Raw genomic sequence first — 24476 nt, 5'->3', positions numbered from 1 at the left:
TACTAGTGTACGTGAAGTGACGTGAGGCACCACTCGCGCTGAGGCAGAGCGAAATAGGCTTGTACTGAAGCAGTACAAGTCGGCAGTGCCCCGTTACAGTATTAATGTAATATGTTCGTCATAACGATCTTCTATCAACTGGCTTTACTATATCAGTAACTAACCTTGCACCTCCTACTTGCGCGACGCCTACTCGTGTCTTGTAACGATATAGCGGGATCGATTGAAAATTAAATCGACCAATCAATAGAAGTAATGGCTTATTGCGTCAATATTACCAAATTTGGTAATATTGGAACTATTGCACCCTCCAATCAACGCCCTAAAAAATAAAATTAATTATTCCTCTTATAGAAAATAATATTTATGTAACGAGATGACCCGTTACAACTCTCTGATTCGTTATTTACATTAAGTTTCTTAAGACTAAGTGACTATTTGAGCCTAGAGCTAAATGACTCTGCTAAACTCAACACGACTGAATGATCACGTTACAGCTTCCGATACCACTAAGTTTGGTTTAAACACTGGCGGATTAATTGGGACAATTTCCATTTAATCGGAGGAGATTTTGTCCTCAATTTTTTTTGGTATGATTATACGTAGTCGCATTCTGCAAAATAATGGGGAATAAAAATGATACGTGTAATATATTGCAAAATTAAATCTAAACGCAGGCGATTTAAAATGTAGCCTAATGCAATCAGTAATAGTATCGTTAAGAAGCAAAGAAGTTTTGGCTCTCGATTAAATAAGAGCTGGTTTTGTATAGCTCAGTCGAGGGCTCAATTTGCCAACTTATCACGGTATGTCTCTATGATTTTATAAGTGAAGATGTCTAGCTGACTGTTATTCTATTCTCGACAGGATGAAGGTGGACTTGCCGCCTTCTTCGCGGGTTAATGTCTCAAGTCCAACACACGTGGCACATGTGTTGCCACTCATGCGTTCGTGCAGTATGGGGTGGTGGCTGCCTCGTGTGCTCCTTTTAAGCAGCTTGGTGTATGCGCTCGTGATACTGGCATGGTCATTGCACATCCATTCCTACTCGAGGGCTTCTATAGCAGCTTTTGGTAAGCAAAAGAGCGAAGCCAAGACTGCTTCTGAAATATTAAGGACGAGCTATACTACGGGCATTATAGCACAGCAGAGAGAGCAAGAAGCCAAAGTCAGAGCCACGTCTGGTAATGTTCCGAACGCACTACAAGTGGAAACAGACCTTTCAATGGTGCAAAAGGGTCTACGTATACCCCAAGAAGCAGCTGTGGCAACGATACAGATCGAAGACGTTCACGATACAGCATCCAAGAGTCAATCGCTCATTCGTAATAATCTTTATAAAAAATATGACAAAGATGGTCAAGATGTTCGCTTATATCCACAAAAAGAGATGGAACAAAGAGATCTCAAGTGTATTGGTTGGAGAGCGACGGGTAAATGCAGCCCGTATGGACCACGCAAACCCGAGAAGGATGAAGGGTGTGACACAAGGATATCACCTCGTCTCTCTGGGTTTTGCGAAGTGGAAGATACAAAGACGGGTGAGCGTTTTCGAGTGATGCAACGCTATTGCAACAGCCTGAAGGACGATGCCAAATTCTTCTGCTCGGATGCGGCGAAATTTGTTAATTTTCGATACGAAGCGCGCAAGGCAGTAGACCTCGCCCAAAGTGCGATCTCGATGGATCACAACCGTGAAGAGATTGACTCGAGTGAATTTAGTAATGGACAGCGCGATGGCATCGTCATGGTTGTGTATCCAAAGCTCGTCCCCAGTGCCTACGCGGCAATTAAAACATTGCGCAGCGTGCTTGGATGCAAATTACCCATTGAAATCTGGTACAGCAGTGATGAAATGGATTTAATGTCCGATATTACGAAACCTCTGAATGCACTCGCAAGCGAAAATCCAACGTTGATGCGTTTTCAGGAGATCACGATTGAATCGCACAATAATGTTTTTGGAGCCAAAATTGCTGCTATCTACCACAGCCGTTTTGCACGCCTTTTGTTCTTGGATGCCGACAACATGCCTTCTCGCGATCCGACGTTTTTATTTAATTCACGAGAGTTTTTGGACCACGGAGCTGTCTTTTGGCCGGATCTGTGGCATCCAAATCGAACGATCTTTAATATCCACAGTAAATCGCTGCTATGGGAGCTGTTAGACATGCCCTTTATCGACATGTTCGAACAAGAAAGTGGTCAGCTTTTAATCGACCGCCGTCGTCATACATTAGCTCTCGAGCTCGTCATGTTCTACAGCTTTCACAAGCCCAACTTCTTCACGTCGATGCAACTTGTTCACGGGGACAAGGATCTTTTTCGTCTCGCGTGGTTGACACTCGAGGCACCTTTTCATATGATAAAGACCCCTCCTGCCTTAGCAGGCAAGTTTATTAACAACACCTTCTGTGGCTTGACCATGGCGCAACACGACGCTCAGGGCGCTGTGTTGTTCCTGCATCGCAATTCCCACAAACTGATGGGAGAAGTGCTTCGAGAACACGTCGCCTATAAAATGAGAGCGAAGGCACGGCTGAAAAAAATTGCGGAACTTCGATGGCAATATCAACGGGAGGGCAAGCAAATTCCAGTATTACATGAGCTGCATGAAATGGCCGAGATCTCTGAGACTCCATCCCCGACCGTCGACCTCCCGGAATCGGATGGATATCCGGACGCGATCGTTTGGACGCACTTGCAGTCGTTTAAGAGCACATCGAAGCTGGAAGATTACAACGTGCAGGCTTACTCAGTAGCCTCAAATCCTCAAAGATGCTATGGAGAGCCCGACGCAAGCAAGAGCGCGCACTTTGGTCTGCAGGAGATTGCGACATTGCCTTTTGCGGGGCTCGAAACGTACTTGCGCCGCTATGCTGCAGAGGCTGTAGCGATTCAGATGGCGGTGGCAGAGTGACATCAATGAACTGGTTCAGGAGTCACAGTCTTTATCTACACCATTCGATGCATAGCGACCTCATTTATTCCGTGCAAATGGTTCAATGCAAGAATTGAGCATGCAGCAAGTGAAGTAGGACAACCATCACATCATACCTCGTCTTTTACCAGCTTAAACATTTGAAGACTCCAAGCAGTTTCCACATTCGAGAGCTTGGTTCGATCTTTGTTGGGATGTCAATGTCGCTGTCGCTCTTTGAGACTTAAACTCAAATTGCACAGCTTGCGACGTATGCTTTTGTCAGGAATGGGATTATGGCTAAATGGCATTTAAGCGTTTGCACGAACAAGGCTGCCATGTTCGTCGTTTGCTGTAGTGGGACACACATCGGTTGGAGAACCGTTGTTGTGGTACATTTACTTTATGGGTAAAATACCCTTTTATTTAAATTTAAAATAGTTAGTTACTTAAATCCCATTTATTATGGGTAACAAATGTGGTCGCCGCCGGATATAAATCTGGCAGCCGAAACCTATTTTAAATTAGCTAGTGTAAGGTTCTTAGATTTAAATAATTAAATAAAGTGCAGTTCACTTTTGATTTTAAAACGCAAGTGCCTTCCTAAGGCTTGCGCATTGAAGTGTAAGAGAAAGAAGCCTTTCTAAGGTATATCCTCTTGGGCACTAGTTGCCACTTGGTTCTACGAACCCGTGAACCCCATACAAGGATTCCTTATGCCATAATAGCTTGTACGACTACCTAAGTTGTTAAACCCATTAGTTCAATAGAACTAGTGACTCTCTGAGTCTGAAAGTCTTCCTCTGACTTTAGGAGCGAGGTAGCTCCGCTAAACCTGGTAGCACTCGTAGTCAATCTACTCCTGAGTCTATACAAGACTAATTTCTTACGAAAATGGAAGAGGTTCCAGGATTGGCAGAAGCGCAACGGCCGCTTATGACAAGCTCAAAACATTATTCGGGCTTGAGCGCGTGAAATTTATTATTTTTCAGGGACCAGAGGTCCTGCTCGCAAGGCTTGAAGCCTTCATGCGATAAGATGCCTCCCTGATCGGTCAGGTGCAGGACCACTTAGCGGCATCTATGCCAACCCGGTACATCTCTGTACCTGACTCAAAGCCGAGGGCTCGCCCTCTAACTATAAATGTGAAGACATTTGACGGAAAATAGGAAGAAATTCTTCCTTTTTGGATTAAGCAGATCAAAATGTCCAATGTTATCGCCGTGTTCTTAACAGAACGGCAAAAGGTGGCTATGGTCATTTCCAAACTTGGAGGTAGAGCTATGGAGTGGGCACTATCGTGCAGCACGTCCATAAACGACGCTTTTCCCTCATGGAATTCGCTGATACAGCAAATGGCTAGCATGTTTGCACCGCCTGATCAGGCTTTTCGCATGCGAGCACGGTTCCTAGCGACTCGATAGGGTAAACGAACCCAAATGGACTTTGTCCAGGAGTTGAGAACTCTCATTGCGTCTATGCATCACGATCCGGTGCAAGAAGCAATTGTGGTAACAATCTTTATGGGGAACTCAATGAGGGCGTTGCCCGGAAGGAATTGTTCTGATCTCATCCTGCTACTTTCGAAGAGGCAGTTGCCATAGCGCTACGCGCCGAGTTCGACTTTAAGTCTGCTCGCGTTAGCACGCCTATTTACCGAACAAGGTCTTCGAGCACATGGATTTCGTCTAATAGTGCGGAACCCAAGGATATAAGCCTTGTTGAGGAAGGAGAAGAGGCTCTTTAAGCTGTGAAACAGCATAAGACCATCTGTAGATGTTATATAAGCGGAAGCACGAAACGTTTACATCCGGCCTGCCCTCTTCGAAATTCGCGTAAAGCTCGAAAGAGCTCCAACTCCGACCTATACCAGAGATCTGGTACGGCGCGGGAAAACGTCGAAATCTAGTAGGTGCGGGGCGCCCTACTGGGGAAGACGTAGGTTTTGTTGAACCTCTATGAGGTGAGAATAAACAGAACCTAGCCCCAATTAGCTCGGTGCTCAATGGCACGGGGCGAAACTACAAGCCTGGCTTGCTAGTCGCTCAAGCGACTGTAAAGGGTTTTGATAAGCCGTGGTCAATTTAAATTGACTCAGGACCGGCTTGCAATTATGCTCGACGCTTTTTCCTTCAAGGAAGTCAACAATACGTCGAGGCGCTTAAAGTGCATGAAGGTGATACAATCACTGTTTGCTTAGCGACTGGGACTCGTGTCACTGATCCCAAACTTTCATTGAACTTAGGTATAAAGGTTTTGGACTTTGACAGTATGGAACGCTGTCTTGTCCTTGATTTCGATTCGAGATATGATCTCATCCTTGGAATGGCCTGATTAGAACACTATGAGCCATGAATCGATTTTAGGTCTATGACCTTAGACACCAAGTGCAATGTTCCTAGCAAAGTTTTGGAGAGTCATGAGCCCACCTTTGCCAGGCAACAAAAGCGCTATTGGCGCGGATCATTGAATGAGTCTGTCAGTGTTTTAAATATTGGCATGTCTGAGTTAATAAACTCTAATATTCAAAACATTAATTCTGAGCCCGACTCAGCAGAAAAAATTGGAACGGCACGTTCTCCGTCGAGCGACACTCGTTGTAATAACGATTCACTGAATGCTGAAAGCATTGTTGGCTTAAGGCCGAATCATCAAGGGTGCAATATCCATGAGATATGTGGAGTGGCACGTCTAAGTCCATCGAGTATAGTCGGCCGAGGTGGCATCATACTTAGTGTCAGTAGTGACACTGTTGCCGGTTCGCCAGGACCTCAAGGGTGCAATATCCCTGAGATACGTGGAGTGGCACGTCTTAGTCCACCGAGTGTGTCGGCCGAGGTGGCACCATACTGAGTGTCAATAGTGACACTATTGGCGGTTTGCCAGGGCGTTTTGGGTCAAACCCTTCTAATTCACGTGAAGCGACACGTAAACGTTCGCCGGATAAGGAAGTTGAGTTACCGATTTCCTTGTCAGATGTCAAATTAGACACCATGTCTTGTATAGAACCAATACAGGCTGGAAAGCCCCGGGACGTAAATGTCCGGGCCTCAAAATGGCGTTTTGTCTCCACTCCAAGACAGGAGGGAAACGAAGCGTTTATACCCTCACAAAGTGATACGCGTGAACAATTACACACGCTTGTAAATGGTGTAATCGGTAACATTGAGGGGGAAGTTAGCCTTGCAGCAATCCCTTCGTTACATGCTCTTTTAGAGCAATTGATGAGTGCGGCCGAGCCTTAAAGGCTGGTGACTTATCTGAAATGGTGGTCATTCGACCAATAATTGAGTTAAACCCATCGTCACTTCCAGACTAAGCTGTTCTGAATGACACAAAAGCTGCATTTAGTGCGCGAAATGGGTCATTGATCCTTAAAGATCCTACAGAACCAATTTAATAATTGATATAGGAATTCCAAGATGTGGTAAGTAATAATCCACCATCAGTTTTACCTCCCGGTAGAGGTGTCTGTCATGAAATTGACTTGGTTCCTGGACCAAATACTGTGTCACACAAATGGCCTTTACCAAGGGAACAGTGTGACGTCATTGACTATTTCTTCCATGCTAAACACGAGGCTGGAATGGTACGATAGAGCAAATCTCTCCATTCGACATCGACATTTTGCGTCATAAAGATAAATGGTAAATGGCGCATTGTACATTTATAATAAGCTTTATGCTGCCACTATACCAGCACAAAAGGATGTTCTTGAGAATAATATGGTGGGATGTCCAATGTACAGTGCACTTGACTTAGTCGATGGTTACTATCAATTGCTTATGTGAGCTAGCAATATCCCGCTTACAGCGGTTACCACCCCAAGCGGTATGCTATGGGAGTAGCTGGTTATGCCACAAAAGGGCTTTTCAACGCCCCGGCAACATTAAATCGACTAGTGACGCAACTGATTCGCCCTCATCGAGATTATGCACAGACTTATTTTGATGACATTTTTGTCCATAGTCGAGCGGAGCAGGGTCGGTTGGATAAGAAAAACCATTTGCGAGCAGTGCTCGAGTGTATGCGCACAAAAAAATTGTATGCATTTAAATGCATTTTTGGCGCAGAAGAAATTCCTTTTTAAGGTGCTTAATTGGGTAGCGAGGCCTTAGGGCGGATCCCGCTTAGGTAAAAGCAATAGTTGGTTTGTCGGTATCTAAAACCCAAAAGGATTTGCGTAAGTGGATGGGTTTCACTAATTATTTACACAAATATAGCGATAATTACGCTGATATGGCTTAGGCCATTATGCAATCTCCTTTAAGAGGATACAGACTGATGATGGACTAGCACAGAGCATATTGCTTTTGAAGCGTTAAGGATAGTCGAATTTATGCTCCGATTCTGGCACTGCCAAATTCAAATTGGCCTTTAAGTGTCGACTGTGACGCTTCGGATTTTGCCATTGGTAGTGCTTTGTTACAAACAGATGTTGATGGACATAGTCGTGTTATTGCGCTCGAGTGTAGACAGCTTAAAGCTGCGGAAAAGAACTACCCAGTTCATGACAAAGAGTTACTTGCTATGAAGTATGCTTTCGTCAAATTCAGAGTTCATCTGCTCGGCTCTAAGCCGTTTGTGATATACAGATCACGCGTCATTACGCACGGCGACTAATTCGCCCCAACTCTCACAGAGAATGGACCGATGGCTATCCTTTTTCGCGTAATACAACTTCGAGGTGAAGTATAAGCCCGGCAAGCAGAATGCTTTGGCCGATGCGTCATCATGAAGGCCGGTTTATGGGCTTTCTCATCTAACGACTATCATGTTGCATATTCCTAGATTGATTCGTTCGGCTTACGCCAAGGATGAACAGTGTGTAGCTCTGCTACGAACTTTAAAGAATTCTGATTAAGTTATTAAATTGCTCGTTTGCGTGCAAGGTTGCATCGTTTTTCTATCGATAACGACCTATTGCTTTATTGCACAGACGTCGCGGACTTTTCGAGTGTCGTTGTTCCTCATGGTGAGGATTTGAAGTACCAAAATTTTTATGAGGCACACGATACTGTCCTTGGTGGTCATCTCGGCAGAGAAAAGACCAACGGCTGTATAAGCCAGATTTATTAGTGGTTCAAACTTTATAAATGGGTCAGCACATATGTTCGCACATGCGAAACTTGCCAACGGATTAACCCTCAGCGCATGCTGCTGCGCCACTGGCGAGTCTTCCGTCCCCATAGGTTGCTGGGAGTCCTTTAGTATGGATTTTTTATGGCCTATCAAAAGATTCAGCCGGTAACTCTGGCATAGTGGTCTTTGTTGACCGATTGAGCAAAATGGCTCACTTAGCGGCCGTGCCAGATACCATTGATGGAGAAGGTACAGCTACGCTGTTTATCGATCGTGTGTTTCGTTAACATGGTTTGCCATTGATAATTGTCTCTGATCGGGACTCCCGTTTCACGCGTAAATCTGGAATTCAATTTTCCGAGTGCTCGGCACCAGATTGGATATGTCCACTGCGGACCATCTGCAGACCGATGGTCAAACTGAACGTGTCAATCGCGTCATTGAAGACGTTTTACGCAGCGTGTGTGCTCAGACACCCAAGCACTGGAGCTCAATGCTCCCAGTGGTGGAGTTTGCATTAAAAACGCTGTTCATGCCTCTACAAGTTATAATCCAATCTATGTAAACGGTCTTACCCACCCACGCGTTCCATTAACGACACCACTGTGTGTTTCAGGGCTTGCTGGGGGAGAGTTAGCCGATAGGCTTGCTGATATCAGCCCTGTTACCATCGGATACAAGTAAGCGAGTTGTCGCGACGCGATCGTGTCTTAAGACATGTAAGGTATACGATGGCTGATTGCCAAGACAAACGAAAAGAACAAGCAGATGCCAAAGGCAGAAGCTGTAATAATTCTTATACGGTCGGAGACTGAGATTTACTAAACGCTAAAAATCTACCTTCCAACTTGGTTTCCGCTGTCTTCAAGACCAAATTGCGCCCGCACTTTATTGGACCATTTACGGTCGTGGCCAAGAAGGGCCTAGCTTATACGCTAAACCCTCCTAGCAAGCCGCGTACAACACCCAGTGTTCTACGTTGGCTTGCTTAAGCCATATCGGTTCCCTTCCCACGTGGACTTGAAGGCGCTTGCGCCGAGAGAGGCGGTCGTGCCGCAGATTGCTGAATTCTCACCAGGATATCCAGCTGGCCTTCTAAACGAGGCTGCTGACGCTCCAGCGTCGAAAGACATTTTCAAACATCCACAAAGAGCTCTCAACCCGAGCAAGGACCTCACGAAGCGAGATCCTTGCTCGGGTACCTCGTGTTGTAGAGCATCAAATGCTTCCGCCGAAATTTCGGTCTCCTTCCGCGCTGCTTGATGCGCGGGGGAACCTTCAGTTTCATGTGGAGAAATATTAAAAGCGACGTCGTCCTAAGGGTTAATACCAGTATCTGGCGAAGCGGCTGGGGAACCCTTTTCTGAAAACTCTTGGGAGTTCGAGGTACCTCTTCGGCAAAATTGCCCGCACGCCGTTGACGTTTTCGAGTGCCAAGCTCAGGGTCAACTCGCGTCAAACGACGCTTTTCACTACTAAACGTGAGGTTAGGTGGATCTATAGCCTCAGTGCGGCTTCGATCCATGGTTGTACGGTCAACCGAAGCACTGAAATATTGGCCAGGCTTTTCTTTGTTTTGTGGCATAGATACCAAACGTAACTGGCTTTTGGCCTTAAGCTTAGCGAAATCGAAGCGAAGCTTCCGTTCCAAATGAAAATCACCTCTATCCGCAGGCTCTCTGATTATCCATATATTACGAAGGCGGCGGGCCCGGTGGACCCAGTTCTCAAACGAGACTTCGTTTTCACTCCTTCTTTCGTTTGGAAACAAAACGATCGGAATTTTACCTCATGGAGATTGCCGAAGCCCTACGGGCTTGATCACGTAAACGCGTCAGATACTGACTTCGCGTCATTACCTTTGGCGTAAGATATTGCTCATGAAGAGCGTCGCGGGCAGCTATCTTCTTCGGGTCACCAGATATCCAGGTGCACGAGCTTTGACCCGCTTTCTCTTTAAGACGCTCGTCCGTACTAAGCGGAGTGAATCTATATTCACTACGAGCTCTAGCTTTCGCTATCTCGGCAGCTCGACGACAAGCTCTTTCCTTTATGAGGATTATCCACTCTTGCTTTTCATCGAGCGGATTCGTAATGATGTTGGACTCAGGGTCCCGTGTCTTGCTCAATGCAGTTATGACATCAGCGGCACCACGTTCTGGGAGCGGATTCGGGGCCCGCCGACGTTCATCCGGAGGAGAAGGCGTGTAAGAACAACGCTCTTTCTCCTTCTCCTCTGATGGAGAGTGATTTTCAAAGTCAGCCATTCCCTCATCGTCGAGGAAGGTGCTAAGAGTTTGTGACTCACGCTTGATTGTCATGAGACAAAGGAATGATAAACACAACCGAACGGTTAGCTTTTAGGTTCCAACCTCAAAGAGGAAATGAAGCAGATGTTTTCACTCGGTGTCAACAGTCTGATGGGGGATGGTGAAATGGGGCACACATCTGTTGGAGACCGTTGTTGTGGTATATTTTCTTTATGGGTAAAATACCCTTTTATCTAATTTTAGAATAGTTAGTTACTTAGTTCCCAATTAAATGGGTAACAAATGTGGTCGCCGCCAGTAATAAAGCTGGCGGCCACAATATATTTTAATTTAGCTAGGGTAAGGTTTTTTGGCAACTAGTCCTCAAGAGGTTACACCTTAGATAGAAGTCTTTCTAAGGTGTAACCTCTTGAGGACTAGTTGCCACTTAGTTCTACGAACCCCTGGATTCCTTGGACTAGGATCCCTTAAGCTTTAATAGCTTGTACGACTTCCTGAGTTGTTAAGCCCATAAGTTCAATATAACTAAGTGACTCTCTGAGTTTAAAAGTCTTCCTCTGACTTTAAGAGCGAGGTAGCACCGCTACAGATAAACTAGAGGTGGATTTGATGATCGTCTTTAGTGCCGCTTTGGTCCGTGAGGAGTGACGAACTATTTCAACGGCTAGTCTCTATTTTCTATTTTACAAAGCGAAGCCGTCTTGAAATAGTTTTATCTCAGATAAAGAGAAACGTTTTTCTATCATTCTTGGACTGTGCGATACAAATCTTTAGAAACTGTCGACGGTGCTCGGACGCTTTTAAGTCTACGAGCCGATTATTATTAATTTGACACTTATTCGTATACGTATGTTTGTCGTCATATCCATACAGCTTTTCACCAACGACTTCGGTTTATTTATACTTTGGTGCAGCTTATGGAATTATGATGAGCTTATGGTGAAAAGGAACAATTCAAGCATTGCAAAAGTTGTATTTGTGCGCTGGATTTTTTTTACTAAGTCTTTCAACGCTTGTTACTTATCAGGAAGGCTGCTGCAGCCACATAATTTCTAACTTGATTCTTGCAAGAAATACATTATCACTGTCAGCGGTTGAGCAGCCATTCTTGAAAAAAACTGTCGGGTCATCCATGCTTAGACATTGTGTCTGTAAAGTAATCTTAAGCGCTCTCCTGTTTTCTTGTTGAAACACCGTTTTTTCTGGCTCGTCCGATGAAGAATGGCTGGAACTTATCAGACCCATCAGCAGTCGCTGTGCAAGCTACGGTGATGCGTGTCTGTATAACAGCTGTCAGTTTCTCAATTTAAGTGGAAAACCAAATGGAGATCAATTTACCATGTATTTTTTGTGCCCCTCAACATATGCCTGAGCGATCGTCCTATCAGGTGTCGAAAGCTGGGTCAGCAAGGGAAATCATTTAAAACAAAGGCACAATTAAACTAGCCAGTCTCATCCATGTTCTACACATCACGGATAGAAGACCCGGCAATATCTGTCTTCAGCTCAGGTAGAGTCTCGTTCAAAGCCTCCACATCAACCGATCCGCTTTTGCCGTGGATGCGGATAGGACGGAATTTGTGGCGTTGTTGAAACTTCAAAAACAATCTGTGAGATAACTTGACAGCGTTATTCGGCATTCCAAGTGATTCGGCAAATCTGTGAGCCTTTGCGCAGATCAGATCCTAATTTGTCGCCACGTTGATTTTTGGTCAAAATCAACGTGGCGACATATTACTCTGTGCACGTGGCCCGTGAAGCCGCAAAGCTAGCAACTGCACGGATCAGTGCAGCTGTTGGTAATGCAAATGTTTCAGTAGACGCTAATGCGTCTACCGCGGGGACTACGTCACCTCCTACTCCCATTGGAGGTGACTGGAACATGCCACCTGTTGATGACATTGCAGGGGTGACAGTGACAAGTCACCTGCTACACCAATTGCAGGTGACTGGTTTAAGTCATCGGCATCGCCCGACTCAGTGTCTACTGTAAAGGCCGCGGGATCACCCGAAGTCGTGTCCCTTAAACCTTTGGATTCTAACGTGACAACTAGAGGTGATTACGAGGTTGTTCGGCTCGTCGGACCTCTTTGGTGGTGAGACATCTGATGATGATTTCGTGGGCGATGATCACTCTGGTGACGTTAGTATGCGTCACTAGGAACTAAGAGATCTCGAAGGGAAGAGTGCTGTTGGTGTTTATAGTTTGAATTACCAGGAAACGAGTGATTCTAGGGATTCCTCCAAGGGCCAACTTAACGTTAAGGTTAACATAAGCCAACAGGAGAGGGACCGCAATAAGTTGCGGTTCCCTTCTGATAAGAGGCCTTAGTTGCTCTTTCTCGGATAATGTAATTCGTGGGTCTCTGGTATGACCAATGGTCGTCTCGTTAGTTGACTCACCAGGCTTCAAAAGCCTGGTGGGGATGAGACGGAATTCTTCATCGATGCCTTTTTTCCGGCATCGGTGGTACTCTTCTTAAACTAGCACAGGATATCAAATCTTCGCTCCAACGTTGGACAGCCTTTGTACATAATGTACAAAACATAGGCCGAGATGTCAGCCTTGACAAGATAAATGCTTACCGTGAACGGTTCGAGAAACGGACCGTATTTGGTGCACGCTATAAGTTGCACCGTTTGTCTAGAGAGGCACGGATTCCTTGCCTCTTGTGGGGGGACTCATGCCCATGCTGATTTACGGGTCATGCCCCTAAAGAAGCATATTCCGTTAAAGATCCTCATTGGTGGATACTCATCTCTTACGAGATGCGTTAAGGGATTGAGAACCTCCACTCCTTTTACGAGCGTGAGAGGCGCTCGTTCTCCGGTGGATCTTCTGTCGAGGAGGATGGGTCTTGCCGTACCGCAAGACAAAACCCGAAACGTCCAACTTGAGTTGGGAACAAGGTTCCCGACTATCATGCGAGGGTGGATGCCCTCGCCAACGAACGAGATAAATCGTTCAAACCTCCTTTACTTTATGGTGGTTCGAGAAGCTTTCAATAAGACAACGCTTCTCACCACTCGAATCCGTCATGAATGTGGAGGGGGAGGAAAGACCGGGTTCGATCACACCCTTCACTATTTGAAGAAGGACATTAACCACAAGCGATCCCGTCGACGCGATTTAGCATTGACGATTGATAATGTTTCTCGAGACGCCTTAAGAAATTGTGCGCAGGTTGCGACTGATCATTTGGCGAACGACAGGACACATTAGTCGCTTCAAAATGAGCTGGTGATGGCTCGCCAGAAGGTCTCTTCCTCGGAGGAAAGAGTGGATTGTCTGGTTCAAGATAATCAGATTATGTTTCGAGACGAAAGGGCTTTGGCTCGGAGCCATCCGTCTTTGGCTATCACCTTAGACCGTTCCAGTGTATTCCGGAATCGGAAGAAGCCTCGCACTGATGGTTCGGGCGGAGATGCCCATCTTAAAACGTAGGATGCGTACGCATACTACGATGCAGCGCGAACGTGTACATATTGCCTTGATGGTGTTGTACACGAAACGAGACGATGACCTGGGCAGTAATTTATCACAGTCTACATTCGTCACTACGTGTTTTGGTAGCTTTACAATAGACAATAGGACCAGGCATTAACATCTATTCAAAGTATGTTTGCTTTTTAATTATTGTCAGAGTTCCGCTTCTGTCGGTCCGCCGCATCAGCGATGGATTCCTGTACGAAACGGACAACTGCTTCTCTAGCCAACAGGAAATAAGGACCAGTCAACTCGCTGAGCCCTTGACCACTCATTTCGATTAATCTTTGAACCATTCATTTCCTTTAACTCAAATTTACATATGCGCCATAATGAAAACAAGTAAAACCGCTTGCGCAATTAGGAGAGATGATACTTAGTAAGAATTAGATTTAGGATAGGCGATACCTTAAGGAGTGAACCAAAAGTATCGGTTAATGAAAACTAAATCTTGACTCAGTCGTAATTTACCCTCGCTCCTCACAAGTGATAGCACTTGTTGGTCTTCCGCTCGCTTCTTCGTCGTTCGCTCTTCGTTGGATTGCGCTGCGTTGGATTGCCCGGCACTGCTTGTAGCGTGAGAGATACCGCTCGCAGCCAGTAACGTACTGCTTTTAGGGTGGAATTTTCCGCTTGCAGTAAACTACTCCCTTCCTTTAGAAACGCAGCGTAGCAGTTGCTTCAGTATCCACTGTAAATCTTGGCGTCTTCCTGGCAGATATAGTCGCTTGGTCTGTGTAAGGTTGGGTCCAGCTTAACTTAAAGAAATTAATTCATCTGGGATAAGGTTATATCTCTTACGCATTACGCCTAAGGGCTAAAGTAAGTCGTTGAATTCTATGAGCAAGAGGCGAAAGGCTAATATATAGATTCCTTTGACTGCAGTAAGGCTTTCCTCTTTGAGCGCGTTGAGAAGCCTACAAAAGACTGCAAACGATCTGCTTGCGTCTTTACAAAAGACCAGGCGCATTGCAAATATATTAGCAAAAAAACTCACCAAGGAGAAAGCCTGCCTGATCAAGCAAGGGTCCACCTTATCAGCTCCGCTACACGACGTAGACGAGCTTTTAGAAGAATCCGAGCGCACCATATTAAAGGATTTTCGGTTTTCTTCAGAGACTAGTTTAATAATATTATTTATTAATATAAACACCATAAATAAATTAAACAACAAAGTCTTTTAAAAGTTCCAAACGCAGGTACCATCAGATGCGTATTCATCCGGATAGCAAAAAGTACACTGCGTTTCGTACATCCAATGATACGTATGAGTGGTGTGTTGCTCCGATGGGCCCTGCTGGAATGCCTGACATTTGGTCGCGCTTGATGCGTGTTCTTTTTGGGAAGTTTCCATTNGCCCCTAAAGAAGCATATTCCGTTAAAGATCCTCATTGGTGGATACTCATCTCTTACGAGATGCGTTAAGGGATTGAGAACCTCCACTCCTTTTACGAGCGTGAGAGGCGCTCGTTCTCCGGTGGATCTTCTGTCGAGGAGGATGGGTCTTGCCGTACCGCAAGACAAAACCCGAAACGTCCAACTTGAGTTGGGAACAAGGTTCCCGACTATCATGCGAGGGTGGATGCCCTCGCCAACGAACGAGATAAATCGTTCAAACCTCCTTTACTTTATGGTGGTTCGAGAAGCTTTCAATAAGACAACGCTTCTCACCACTCGAATCCGTCATGAATGTGGAGGGGGAGGAAAGACCGGGTTCGATCACACCCTTCACTATTTGAAGAAGGACATTAACCACAAGCGATCCCGTCGACGCGATTTAGCATTGACGATTGATAATGTTTCTCGAGACGCCTTAAGAAATTGTGCGCAGGTTGCGACTGATCATTTGGCGAACGACAGGACACATTAGTCGCTTCAAAATGAGCTGGTGATGGCTCGCCAGAAGGTCTCTTCCTCGGAGGAAAGAGTGGATTGTCTGGTTCAAGATAATCAGATTATGTTTCGAGACGAAAGGGCTTTGGCTCGGAGCCATCCGTCTTTGGCTATCACCTTAGACCGTTCCAGTGTATTCCGGAATCGGAAGAAGCCTCGCACTGATGGTTCGGGCGGAGATGCCCATCTTAAAACGTAGGATGCGTACGCATACTACGATGCAGCGCGAACGTGTACATATTGCCTTGATGGTGTTGTACACGAAACGAGACGATGACCTGGGCAGTAATTTATCACAGTCTACATTCGTCACTACGTGTTTTGGTAGCTTTACAATAGACAATAGGACCAGGCATTAACATCTATTCAAAGTATGTTTGCTTTTTAATTATTGTCAGAGTTCCGCTTCTGTCGGTCCGCCGCATCAGCGATGGATTCCTGTACGAAACGGACAACTGCTTCTCTAGCCAACAGGAAATAAGGACCAGTCAACTCGCTGAGCCCTTGACCACTCATTTCGATTAATCTTTGAACCATTCATTTCCTTTAACTCAAATTTACATATGCGCCATAATGAAAACAAGTAAAACCGCTTGCGCAATTAGGAGAGATGATACTTAGTAAGAATTAGATTTAGGATAGGCGATACCTTAAGGAGTGAACCAAAAGTATCGGTTAATGAAAACTAAATCTTGACTCAGTCGTAATTTACCCTCGCTCCTCACAAGTGATAGCACTTGTTGGTCTTCCGCTCGCTTCTTCGTCGTTCGCTCTTCGTTGGATTGCGCTGCGTTGGATTGCCCGGCACTGCTTGTAGCGTGAGAGATACCGCTCGCAGCCAGTAACGTACTGCTTTTAGGGTGGAATTTTCCGCTTGCAGTAAACTACTCCCTTCCTTTAGAAACGCAGCGTAGCAGTTGCTTCAGTATCCACTGTAAATCTTGGCGTCTTCCTGGCAGATATAGTCGCTTGGTCTGTGTAAGGTTGGGTCCAGCTTAACTTAAAGAAATTAATTCATCTGGGATAAGGTTATATCTCTTACGCATTACGCCTAAGGGCTAAAGTAAGTCGTTGAATTCTATGAGCAAGAGGCGAAAGGCTAATATATAGATTCCTTTGACTGCAGTAAGGCTTTCCTCTTTGAGCGCGTTGAGAAGCCTACAAAAGACTGCAAACGATCTGCTTGCGTCTTTACAAAAGACCAGGCGCATTGCAAATATATTAGCAAAAAAACTCACCAAGGAGAAAGCCTGCCTGATCAAGCAAGGGTCCACCTTATCAGCTCCGCTACACGACGTAGACGAGCTTTTAGAAGAATCCGAGCGCACCATATTAAAGGATTTTCGGTTTTCTTCAGAGACTAGTTTAATAATATTATTTATTAATATAAACACCATAAATAAATTAAACAACAAAGTCTTTTAAAAGTTCCAAACGCAGGTACCATCAGATGCGTATTCATCCGGATAGCAAAAAGTACACTGCGTTTCGTACATCCAATGATACGTATGAGTGGTGTGTTGCTCCGATGGGCCCTGCTGGAATGCCTGACATTTGGTCGCGCTTGATGCGTGTTCTTTTTGGGAAGTTTCCATTCGTTGTGGTATATTTGGATGACATATGCATCTTTTTCGTCTCTTATGACGAGCATCTTGGACATATTGCTATCGTGTAATATCCGCCAGAGCATAGGCAACGCCAACCACGATGAAAATTGCGTGGACGGTCTTGTTTACTCTGATTTTATGTTCATGCAGCCTTACGTGAGCCCAACTTCGGCTACCTCGTGCAGCCAACTCACCTTGAACACCAGTCGGCCTTCTAGGCTGTGGCGAAACCTGAAATTCTGACACGCGGCGATTGGAAATGCACCACGATAATCCAAAATTGGCCCAGAATAACGCGAAAGCGATAACCGCAACGATGGCGTTTTCGCCAAGGCGCACCTGACGCTCCTCCTCAAGCAGCATGCCGCCACCGTCTTACCATCCCATGAAATTTTTGATGCTGTTGCGTGCGTAGTTAGAACGATGTGTCCAACAGCTGTACGGCCGCGGCGGAGAAGAAAAGATAAAGGGCGGAAGTGCGCTATCTGGACAAGTCAGAATCCAGTGTTGCTTCGATGCTGTGTTCGACGTATTTCGCAAGGAAACACTCTTCGCGTCAAGAGGTCAGCTTTTTGGGGCGCACTGTTTCTGGCAAATGATTATTTGTTGATAATACAAAGACGGAAGCAATCGCGAAGTGGCCACCACCTACCTCTATAAAGAAATTGCAAAGTTTTCTTGGTCTTGCTGGTTATTATCGCCGCTTTACTCATCATCGTGCGCACATAGTTCTGCCGTTGAGTTATCTCCTAAAGAAAGATACTCTATGGGTCTGGAATGCAAACAAGACGGTTCCTTCGTAAGGCTGAAGCCTGCCTTACAAGCCTTATCTGTGCTGACTTTGCCCAACTTTTCACGCCCGTTTGTTTTCACTACAAATTCATCAGGGTTGTGTATTGGAGGTGTTATATCACAATTTCTCAATGGACAAGACCATCCAGTAGCGTTTTATTCAAAGAAGCTTGGAGTCCATGAGATTTATTGGCCTGCTCACGAAAAGGAGCTATTTGCAATCAAGAACTGGGTTAGACAAATGGCGTCATTACCTTTATGGCTATCATTTTGAGATCTTCACGGACGATAGCGCCTGCTTTCGGCTGCTTCATCATCCGAAAGTCTCGCCGAAGTTGGCTCGATACTTGACCACCTTCGCTCAATAAACGTTTACTATACATCACACTAATGGTGCTTTAAGCGTCGTAGCTGATGCGCTTTCGCGCCGGCCTGATGATTCTGCCGTGAACAATATCCACTTTCATAAGTCCGATTATAGTTGCCAACCATAAGGTACACGTTTACTTTGTTTGCCTTCGGTGCCAACTCTGCCCCGGAAGGAGGCTGTGGCTCTGCAAGTTGCCTTCTTAATGACAGCATCGTATGTCGAGTTGTCAGCATAAGTTCGTAAGCTACTTCAACAAGGTTGCGTCAGAGATGCCGAGTTTAAATAAGCACAGAAAGGCTCCAAAACAAGTTGATTGTTTGTCAAGCAAGAGGAATTGTTGCTTTGCGCAAATCAAATAAGCTTTACACGTCTTTGCGTGCCCAGCAAGAACCATTTGCGAACAAAAGTAATATCGATATATCATGATTCGGCAATAGCTGCTCATCCGGGCAATCGCAGAACATTCTTACGAGTTTCTCAGTGGCAGTACTGAAAATCGTTGCAGAAAGACGTCAAGGAATATGTCAAAACTTGTGAAATCTGCGCACGTTGAAAACATGATAATAAACGAAAAAGACGGATTCCAATACCGGATGCTTCTTGGCAAGTGGTATCAATAGACTTTATTGCGAGGCTTCCTGTGTCCAATAAATTTGATGCCATCCTAACTGTTGCCGATAAGTTTTCCAAACGCACGAAGTACGCAGCAGTGCACGTTAAGGACGATGCATGCTCCACAGCAAAACAAATTTGATGCTGTTGTTCGACACCATGGTCTTCCAGAAGTTATCATCAGTGACCGAGATAGCAAGTTCACGTTCATGTTTTGGAAGTCTTTGATGACGATCATCGGAATTCGTCTAAGTATGACAACTGCTCATCGAACTCAAGCCGCTGGACAGACCGAGGGCCAGAACCTTGTGGTAGAAGACGCTCTCAGATGGATGGTATCTTACCATGGCACTGACTAGATAGAACACTTGGGAAGCATAGAGTATGCACACTCTACACTGGTTAGTGCATTCACTGGATACTCTCCCTTTGAAATAGATACGAAAAGACAGGAACGCTTGCATGCAAAAGGCACTGGGCTGGAATAGTCAACCAAAGAAAGTTGACGTATACGCAAAAGTGTTTGTCGAAGAACGAGCAAAGATCATCGATCAGGCTTGCAGAAATCTCTTAAAAGAAGCACAAGCTTCGCAAAAGCAGTATTGCGATCAAAAGTGCCAGATGAATCAAGTTGAATTTAAAGTTGGAGATCTTGTTATGCTCGATACTCGCAGAATATCGTTGAAACACGCTGCGAAACATATGGGGGCACCAAGAGCCAAGTTTGCGGCAAGAAAGGTGGAACCATTCGAAATTATCCAAATGACAAATTCTAATGTGGCAAGGCTTAAGTTACTACAAAGTATGAATAGGATTAATTCAACCTTTAATGTTGATGTTTTATCAAAATATGAATCGACATTGGAAAAGTTTCGAAGTCGTCCGTACCGAAAGCATCAAAATTCGTGGACAATGGCACAGCGGATCACCTTCAAGTTGTTGTACGTCTCTTAAAGAAAAGTCAATTCAAATGTCAACCATACTGACTCGTACAATGGTATGGCGAAACTAAGGAATAAGTAAGCTGGGAAAAAGAGAAAAATATTAGCCATGGCTCCCTCTGGAAAGATCTCGTCGCCGATTTTAATCAGCGTCAACGTGAAATCAAATCGGGGAGGATGTCAGGACCAGTCAACTCGCGGGGCCCTTGACCACTCATTTCGATTGATCTTTTAAACCATTCATTTTCTTTAGTTTAAATTTACATATGCGACATAATAGGAGATGATACTTAGTAATAACTAGATTTAGGATAGGCAATATCTTAAGGAGTGAACCAAAAGTATCGGTTACTAAAAAATAAATTTTAATTCAGTTGTCCTCACAATCATCGAATTTTTTTGCTTCTGTGCAAAAGTCATCCCGTTTTAATCACAACTCAGATTATGAGCTTCGCGTGCAGGACTTTACAAATGAGATGGTTGCCTATAAAAAACGGTAGTGATAAATTTAGTGGTTAAGACTCCCACAATGGTGCTGAAAGGCAGAGACATCGATTTATTGGGAGCAAATGATACAAAAGGTACCAACTCCATCTGTAGGCGAGCGCGTCGTAATGCGGCCATGCTCTATTTAGATGCACACCCTAGCACAGCGAGGAAGCGGTTTAACCAGCTTCTCTTGCGTGCAGTGAGGTAGTTGTGGTGGGTGCGTTAGCAACCTCACCCAACGCACTAAGTACTTGAGTTAAGTGTCGTCACGGGAGCGGTAATCCGGATCCTCGTGCGCACTTACCAAGTGGGCCTAATTACTATAATTTTGTAATCGACCATCCCCCTAAGTACACCAAGTTTACTTAACGGAGACTGTGAAACATTAGGGCAACTTCAGCCCGTTACATTATCCACCCCTTAAGAACAAATTTACATTTAAATTTCTCAAAAGTAGCGAGGAACTGCGAGCAGCTTTTCGCACTACAAGTTCACTCAGCCACTCTAGCGACCTGTGTTTCCATACACGGTGCCGAAGATGCCACCTGAAAGGGGCCACGTTGGCGGGTCGTCTGCGAAGACGCCCACTCAACCTCGTACTAAGCGCACGCGCCGCATTAACTCCCCGGCCGCGTCCAATGACTTAGTCGAATCGCCGGCAGCTACTGCTGCTGTTGCGTAACTTAAGGATCCATCCCACTTCAACAGTGAGGACGTTGATCCGTCGCTCATTGTCGACTACAATGAGTCGACGCCGTTGCCGTCACCTCGTAGTAGTGACGCGGACAACGAGCTCATGATGAATGATGATGGCACATTTTTGCCCATCTAAACTTCTCTCATGGCTAATAACATCGAGACAGCAACATTTACGAATGCTGACTCGTCGTCTGCGCTGGATAGCGCAGCGACAGGTAATGAGAGCGCTACCCATAAAGGCGCAGCTGCTTCTCCGATGGGTATAACCACTACGCCTAATGCTCAGACCATAATCCATAATGGTTCTGACATAGAGGATTCGGAGCCCAAAGCTTCGCCGACGACACGTGAACGTGCTCAGCCGGTGTCACAAGCCAGTCGTTTTGAACGTGACTATGTGACGGGTGGCATTCACTGATACCCCTCCATCTAAATGGCCTCGTTAAAACGGGCCAAGAGCGTCGCTCCTCGAGCGCGCTCTTGTAGACGCACATAATTATTATGGCGTCTTTCAATCATGGAGGGCTCAGGGAAAATTGGGTGTATTTTCCCGATCCCGGTCGTGCTGCGTTCAAATGAAACGCCCGATCAATACGAGGCGGAGTTTCTCCGCCGCATTAAACCACATTCCGATGCGATGAAACAGCGGTCGCACCAAATAAATTTCGCCCGCTTGCGTGTGAAAGAAATCATGGGCGGCACTGTACCCCCTGTTTCTTCTCACAACGCTACTTCTGCTAGTCCGTTTGAGACTAGCGAAGAGGCCTCAGCTGGTGCTCCTTTTCATTGGCAGCCACCAAGCCGGGCACCTCAATACGTTGGGTATCGATCGGTTCCCAAGAGTCAAAACTCTTCGGGTAACTTTTTATTGGACGAGGATCTGATACCTTTGCCTTACGGAGCGGTGGGCAAGCAACCTTCCAACAAGGAAGCGTTGATCCCCCAACCGCATCCATTAGTGTAGGCGGCACCCGATAGGAGTGGCGATCTTGTCGACCCACTTGCGGCTGCCTTTCCTTCGTCCGTTCATTCACAGGCGTTAAACGCTGCTAAACGATGTATTCGGATCTCGAGGATCAAGTCTCGCGACTGACCTAGGATCTTGTTGATGTCCGAGCGAAGGCTTGTCAGGGGTTATAGACGCTTGAAGACTCGCTTGGACCTTTTCGAACGTATAATACTGAGGGATCCGCATTACTCGCGTGATGTCCCTCGCTCTCCAAGTCCTGTTCGTGGTGCGAGGCGTCGATCCGATAGCTTTTCGCCTATACCGTCCCCCTCACCCAAACGACGTTCGACTATCAGTCCGCATCACCATCGGTCTCCTTAGACGGATGGGGGTATGTGATCTCATTTGGGTCTAGATACCTTTTCATACGACCCGCGTAAAATGCGGGGTACGTATTCATGTATGGGGGAAGGGTTAGCCTATAATTTAGGTCTCCCACCTCTTCTACCACCGTAGAGGGCCCAATGAAACGCGGCAACAACTTCGAAGTACCTCCAGGTAGTACATAAATTGCATTCTCAGGTAGGGTAGCAGAACTTAATAGTAATTTTTCACTCACTCTGCAGCGTTCATTATTTTGCGACCATTTCGGTCCGCATATTTCTTTTGCTTGTCCTGTGCGCTTGCCATTGCGTCACGGACTTTACGTGTGATGGCTAATCGCTCATCCACAAAGCGTTGAGCCTCGCTCACGCTTTTAGCATCAAACTCGCCTATGATACCGCCGAGAGGTCGGTCATAAGGCGTAGTTTTATTGACCACTGCTAAGCTGGCAGGGTCACAAGGGCAATTTTCTGTCTGTGAGATGATACCCTCATGGGTCATCGTCATATTGACGAAACTATGTCCCTCTTTCGCATCGAGTAGAGTGAGGGGCCCTCCCCAACTAAGACTTGGTATGTGCACAAACGAGACTAGCGTCCGAGGATGGCGCGGTACGTTAATATAAAACAGTGTCTCAATCGTACTGGCGTGGACACTGTTATTTATACCGAACTCCATGAAGGGCATTTACTTGCTCCACTCTTTGGGAGTTGCTTTAATGCGCAAGACGTCCACCACGACCCGATTGGCATGCCATCGGTCTAGGGATGATCTGCGGACGACATGTGGAGCTTGCTACCTAGCAGCTCGAACACATGTCGCTAAAATCAGACGTAAAATGTGGATCCCGGTCTGATACTATGGACTCCGACATCCCGTGTAGTCGGTAAACATGATCCAGGAACAAGAGAGCTGCCTCCTTGCCTGTGATCGATGTCTTACATGGTGCTAAATGCACCATTTTGCTCAGTCTGTCTACAAAGACGATTAGCCCTGTCCGACCCTAATAATCGGGCGGCATGCCAAATATGAAGTCCAGACTTACTGACTTCCAACAGTTGGTTGGAAATGGTAGCGGCTTCAGTGGCGCACCTCTACACGGTCCAGGCTAAATGCGCTGACACTTTTCGCAAGAGCATATATAGTTGGCCACCCATCTATATAGATGTGGCCACCAAAATTCCTCTGACACTCGTAAGAATGTCTTTTCACGGCCCAGATGCCCACTAGATGGTGCATCATGGAGCTCGTGAAGGATCATCAACTTGAGATCTGTGTCATGAGGCACATAGATTCTCAAGGGATCACAAGGTGACAGCTGATGCCATAACAGGCCATCGCTGTAGCTAAAGCGATTTAGCTTAGCTTTCAGGTGTGACGGAAGGAAAACCTCTTGTCCACCGAAGTGATCCAACAGCAGGCGACAGTGGTCGTCCTGACTGTAGCTCTCTTTTATCTCAGAGGCCAATGAGCTCGTCACGTGGTATGCCTTCATGGCTGCCAACGTCGACGGCTGAAATTGTGCTTTCGCACTAGACACACTTTCCTGGTGTCTAACCTCGAAGTCTGGTCTGCGCGATAAAGCGTCAGCCAAGACATTCGACTTACCCGGCTTATATTCAACTTTGAAATTAAATTCAGAGAAGAATGTGAGCCATCTTGCCATTCTAGGCGAGAGGTGCGGTGAGTTTATTGCGGTCCGCAGTGATGCGTGATCCGTATAAACCACAAATGGTTCGGTGCCCAATAGGTGCACACGAAACTTGACAAGAGCATACTTTATTGAAAGTAGCTCTTTGTCATGCACAGGGTAATTCAGTTCCGCGGCTTTTAATAGCCGGGACTGATAAGAGATGACAGGGTTACCGCCGTCGTCATCCTTTTGCATGAGCACGCTGCCGATTGCAATATTTATTGCATCGCAGACGACGCTAAAAGGCTTATCCGCGTCTGGTGATGCCAAGACCGGTGCCTCTATAAA

The 24476-nt window shown here is 45.9% G+C and overlaps 1 protein-coding gene across 1 annotated transcript; it reads left to right on the top strand.

The window, feature by feature from the left end:
• Positions 1-868: 868 nt before the first annotated feature.
• On the top strand, positions 869-2920 carry CCR75_005782 (uncharacterized protein; the record flags this gene model as incomplete). The annotated part of the gene is made up of 1 exon (XM_067963857.1): positions 869-2920. One exon carries the CDS (start codon positions 869-871, stop codon positions 2918-2920), a length of 2052 nt encoding a protein of 683 aa, XP_067815979.1.
• Between the last annotated feature and the right edge of the window lie 21556 nt (positions 2921-24476).

This window comes from Bremia lactucae, linkage group LG7, assembly GCF_004359215.1.
Source record: "Bremia lactucae strain SF5 linkage group LG7, whole genome shotgun sequence".
Taxonomy (NCBI): Eukaryota; Oomycota; class Peronosporomycetes; order Peronosporales; family Peronosporaceae; genus Bremia; species Bremia lactucae.
The sequence above is the reverse complement of the archived record's forward strand: the minus strand, read 5'-3'. Positions and strand labels throughout refer to the sequence as shown.